The sequence below is a fragment of the Vespa crabro genome, chromosome 5, assembly GCF_910589235.1.
Source record: "Vespa crabro chromosome 5, iyVesCrab1.2, whole genome shotgun sequence".
In the NCBI taxonomy this organism is placed as follows: Eukaryota; Metazoa; Arthropoda; class Insecta; order Hymenoptera; family Vespidae; genus Vespa; species Vespa crabro.
The window spans coordinates 11,178,359-11,183,975 of NC_060959.1; the positions used below are offsets into that span (position 1 = coordinate 11,178,359).

Here is a 5,617-nt window from a genome sequence, read left to right on the forward strand (position 1 = left end):
AGAATTGCGTTGGACGCGCAAGCGTTTCTGCAGAGTGCGTTCCCTCGTCGTACAACTCTAGTAGCGTCGTTCCTGATGTCCCTGAACGTCGTTGGAACTTTCGACGTAAGCAAAACATAATGGCTGCTGGGAGTACGAGCTCCTCTAGGAAGTTTCGACGAGTAACAACGGCCACTCCGTTGGTTCCATCAGCCATTTCAATGTGCGTACGAGAAAACGTTGTAGACATTGTTAGAAATAAATATCGTCGATACTATTCGATATGGGAAACGTTGGTTCTTACATTCAAATCGAGCTCTCGAAGGACAATTACGAAAAGTGATATTACAAGGAAAACGAGGTATATTTGATGATAAATTTATTATCCTAGTATGATTGTTTTAATAGTAGTTATCATCTATTCGATATTCATCATTTTAATTCGTCAAATATTTTAACACGTATATACTTAAATCCGCTTTTAATCTCGTCCGAGTGATTTGATTTCGCGACGAAGGAAAGAGAAACAAATTCGTTCTGAAATACATATTTATGCATACATATATATATATATATATATATATATATATATATATATATTTATATATATGTATGATTTCATTTGCTCTGATTGTCTCGATTGACATGCAGAAATTAAAATACGAAAATGACGAATTCGTTTTCCTTCGATCGAGTCGATTGTTAATAGGAAATGGAAAGAAATGTCGATTTCTATGGTAAAATTATAATCAAGGAGTTACCGATTGTAGTTTAAATCAACGTTATGAATATTTTGCAGAAAGAACCGTCCGAATCGACGTTTGGTAAATATTTCTGTCATTGGGAAAACTATTTTAAGGAGTTATTGCCAAACGAAAAATCGTTCTCGTCTTTTCCTGAATAATATGAAACGTGCAGGATATATTAAAAGCTACAAAGACAACAATTTTTCAAAGGAAATTCTGCTACGTAAGAATTCGTCATCGTCATTGAGTCAGGCATTTAAACTCGAACGAAAAGGGGAACGTCTCAGAGGCGGTGGAAATAAATGTGATTTAGAAGACAAACATAAATTTCACCATCCAATGGAATTCACAGATCAATCCACTGTAGAGAATCTGAACGACATAGAAATGAAGCCTTTGCATAACAATAAAGAGGATAACGTTTCGAATGCAATGTTTTGGGAGAGCATGGACGAAGATGAATATTCTTGGTCCCACAATCTGATCAACGAAGACGTGCTTAGATTGCAAGAAGATGAGGAATGCTGCGGTGGTCCAGAACATCGAAACGAAGATAGAAGGATCCGAGGTGGTTGCGGAAGATCGTACAAACCCATACAACATTGGACGATTTTCGGTAGACGGGAGCATCCACGTGGTCCATGCTGCTCACCAGTCCGACCACAAGTTTCCTGTCGGTCGACACCTTGTTCTCCACCACCCTGCCTAAGATCACCACATATATGTACTCCAGTGAGATTTCATAATCGTGCTTCCTGCGGAAGGGTAGATCCTTGCATCGACAGAAAGGGTTGTCCTTGCAACTCCTGCGGTGGACCAGCTTGTTCTGATGAGATTAATCGTTGTTGTAGGATACAACCAAAGGAACTTCCTTGTCAGTGAGTGATATACGTAAATGTATTCGATCGAGACTTGATATATTGTCGAATTTGACTAAGCAATTTCAGAAACAATTTAATTGACAAATATTTTACTTTATTCTCCTGACGTAATTCACGTTTTAATCGAACGTTGTCACAGTTCTCAGAACTTTATAGATCTTTGGATGGAAACGAAATATCTTGATGTTTTTCGTTTTGTTCCTTACATCAGATGCAAGTGCCAGTCTTACCATCTTAAAGGCTTTCGATCTTGCGGTGGATGCGGTGGTCAATCCTGCGGAAGGATATACAGTTGCGCCGGTAGCAGTGGTGGTACCTGCTGTTTCCCAAGAAATACCAGAAGACGATTCGGCTCGGAATGCTGCGGTGGCGGGAATCCGAATTGCGGAGGATGCTGCTAAGGATCGCACGAATCCAGAATCCTGCTTCTAAATTCCATAGATTCTCTTAAAGCAAACAAGGAATAAATAATTCTCAGACGTAATCTTTATTGTTTTTGATCTTTCCTGTACATATTTTTGTTTACATAAGATTATGCGTCGTGAATTTAGCTACTTCTTTTTCATTCGATTAATATTCCATATTTTTTAACCTAATTTTTAAGTTCTTATTATTGAATTATGAAGTTAATGCCACGTTTGTTCTGTCAACCTTTTTGGCCACAACATGTCCTAGGAATAAAAAAGGTAACACTCTGGGATTCTATAAAATCGAAATATCCCGATATCAATGAGATAAGCTTTCGCAATAAACTTAAGACATTGCAATTGGGTACGGATTCAAACTTTTTGAAAAGGGAATATGAAATGCAAATAAATTGTGAAAATAAATTAAACGAGATAATGGAGAAAATGGGCAGTAAATTTCGTATAATAAAGAGGTAAAATTCTTACGTATATCATGACTGTTTCGTCAAAAAAAAAAAAAAAAGAAAAGAAAAAGAAAAAAAAAAGAGAAACAAGAAATTAATCAATTAGTACAGAAGACGGTAAAGACGACGTTGAATGGGCTGATCTAGTGATTTCGATCGGCGGGGACGAAGCTTTCCTATTAGCATCCCAAATGATAAAAAATAATAAGAAAGCCATAATAAGTATAAATCCTAAATATCATGCCAATGAGCATATCTTTTCGATGGATCATTCTAACGACATAGAAAATATATTTAAAAAATTGGAAAAAGGGAAATATAATTTGTTGATGAGAAATCGAATAAGGACCATCATGTACGGAGAGGATATTCATCGTGAACTTTATCAAGCAGACGATAAGATTCAATCGATGAAGGACATAATGAAAGATAAAGACTGCGAAAAGGATCCCAAGTAAGTAGATTATTCAATGAGACTTTGAACAATAATTTTTTAAATACCGAATAAAAAAGTCCATTACGTTCGTAATTCTCGTTAAGAAGGGAGAAAAAAAAAAGAAAAGAAAAGCAGAAGAAAGAAGAAAAAAGAAGAAGAAAGGAATTCTTCATAAGTTCATCGTGCAGCTTTTTCCATAGGAACTTTTCTTCGTCGTTTGCTCGTTAAGACGATCTATTTGCTTTTTTCCAAGTTTAAAATAAGCAATAGGTATTCACCGATTCCGTGTTTTCATAAAGCCACCGGTAATGCGTCTTCATTGCTTTCACTGCTCGACCACCAGGCAGTTTCAAGTTATAGTTTATACACATTATAACTTTGGCAGTTATAACTTGCAAATTACAAGGTCTATGTAGTTATTAATTTTACAAAGAGGTCATAACTTTGGAACTATGCGTCACGTAAATTTTATGGCTTGATGCAAGACAGGCAAGAGAGAGAGAGAGAGAGAGAGAGAGAGAGAGAGAGGAAGAAAAAGAGAGAGATAACTACTGACAATTATTTATATCGTGGGAACTTTATTAAAGTATATACAACGAAGTCCTGCATTTAACCGAGGTGCCAACGGGGAAATTGATGAATAGCTCGTCGTCGATGTAGTTCTTTCTCTCTCTTTCTTTTTTTTTTTATTTCTTCTTTTTTTATTTTTATCGAATCAAACGAGCTATTTCAAATTGCTCATTAAATTTCAATTACATATAAGAGCGTATTTACCGAAATCAGTAATACTGGTAATTAACGTGTATTGTGCAACGTAACGTTAAATTTCGACTGGCTTTTAATTCCCAATCGGATGATAGACAGAGAAGGAAAAAAACGCAAAGTAAAAACTTTGATCCAAAATAATTAATATTCATGCGAAACGAGAAACGTATCGGCGTACCGTCGATGTCAAGCTAAAATCAATTATCATTTTATCACAGGGTTGCAATTACCATACTAATGTGTCTCGTTTTTCTAGGATCAATATGAAAAGTACCGAAAGAAAAATAATAGATGTTCAGAAACCTCGTCGAAGAGTATTGCCGTGGCTGGCGTTAAACGAGGTTGAAAAGCTTCCATCTTTTCATTTCTTATCGAGATAATAATATATTTTCAAGGAATAATTAACGACGTTCGTTAAGTAAAAAAGAATGTCTTTGAAAATTGTCTTTTAGATTTATTTTCATAGATATACATGGGAGAATATTTATCAACGGGCTCGATCACTTTCACCATTCAAGTCGATGATCAAGATGTCTACAAAATTCAATGTTCCGGAATCTGCGTATGCACTGGTTCAGGATCAAGTAATTGGTATCGTTCGATGAATCTTCAAGTACCGGAGACTGTTAAAAGATTAACTAAAATAGCTATGGGAAAAGAGATCGATGAAAATGAGGCTTTAGAAATAATAGAATCTTATCATCGTAGTCTTTTATTTAATCCAGGTATGATTATTAATATTTATGAAGTCAATTGATATTCGAAGAAGAAATATTTTTCCTCGAATTGGCAAATTATTTTTCATTATACATAGAAGACAAAAGAATGTCTTACATGATTCGAGAATTGTATAGAGCAAAAAAATGGCCGATACCGAAATCTTCCCCCGAAAGAGGAATGTGCCGAAAAATCAAGGTCATATCCCATGGTTTTGACGCTGGTTTAGTTATCGATAGGGGCATCACTCTACCATTCAACGACGGCACTATTGCTATATTCGAAATCCATCCTGAAGACGCTCTTAAAAATTTTGTTCTTCAATAAAGACACTATATTAATCGTTAAAATGAATACAAACTAACATAAATGTTTATTGAAATAATTCAACGATTAATATCATTAAACAATCGAGAAAATATAACGTTCGAGTATACATATATATATATATATATATTGAATATATATGTAGATTGACGTTCTTACCTCGAGAGAGTTAATTTTGCGAAAAAATTAAAAAAAAAAGAGCTTTCGTTAACACAACGAACGATACAAGACGAGGTCGGGAAATTCCTCAAAAAGGAAAGCCAAGAAAACCCGAGATAAGAGTCTTTATTCTTAGAAGAAGAAGCAGCATATAGTTCTCGAAAGTAAAGTGGGCCGAGGGTGAGATCCTCCTCGATTTCTCTTTTCTCCGTTACTGGAACAAGAGAGTATACCCACGTTCAGGCTTCCATTAACTCTGTAATTTTGGTTTCGGTCATGCCACCGACATTCTCGACCTTCGTGCTCGATTTTACACAAGAGCTATATAACGTAGGTCTGATATATACATGCACGTATACATCTATATATATATATATATATATATATATATATATATATATATATATTTATATATAGTACGTGTCTATGTAGGGTGAACCGTTTATATAGTATCATTCGATTATCTCATGAGAAAATATTACTAAAGTATTACGCAGAAAAAAAAGAAGAAAAATTTAATAACTTTTGAAAATAATTAGATCGACCTATTTTTCATTTTATTTTTTTTTTTTTTTTGTCAAGTTCTAATAAAATTATTGTCTAAACGTTTCGTCCTACTTTCATTACTTCGAAATACTCTTTCAGATTGATCGTTTTAATTCGATTGGCTCACCCTATATATATATATATATATATATATACATATACATATACATATACATATACATATACGATT

At 34.5% G+C, this 5,617-nt stretch overlaps 1 protein-coding gene across 1 annotated transcript; it reads left to right on the forward strand.

Moving 5' to 3' along the window:
• Positions 1-2,226: 2,226 nt before the first annotated feature.
• On the forward strand, positions 2,227-4,731 carry LOC124424347 (NAD kinase 2, mitochondrial-like). Its single transcript, XM_046963256.1, has 5 exons — positions 2,227-2,486; positions 2,584-2,931; positions 3,935-4,019; positions 4,145-4,403; positions 4,493-4,731. The coding sequence occupies exons 1-5, from the start codon at positions 2,227-2,229 to the stop codon at positions 4,720-4,722; spliced, it is 1,182 nt and encodes a 393-aa protein (XP_046819212.1). The 3' UTR covers positions 4,723-4,731.
• Positions 4,732-5,617: the final 886 nt, after the last annotated feature.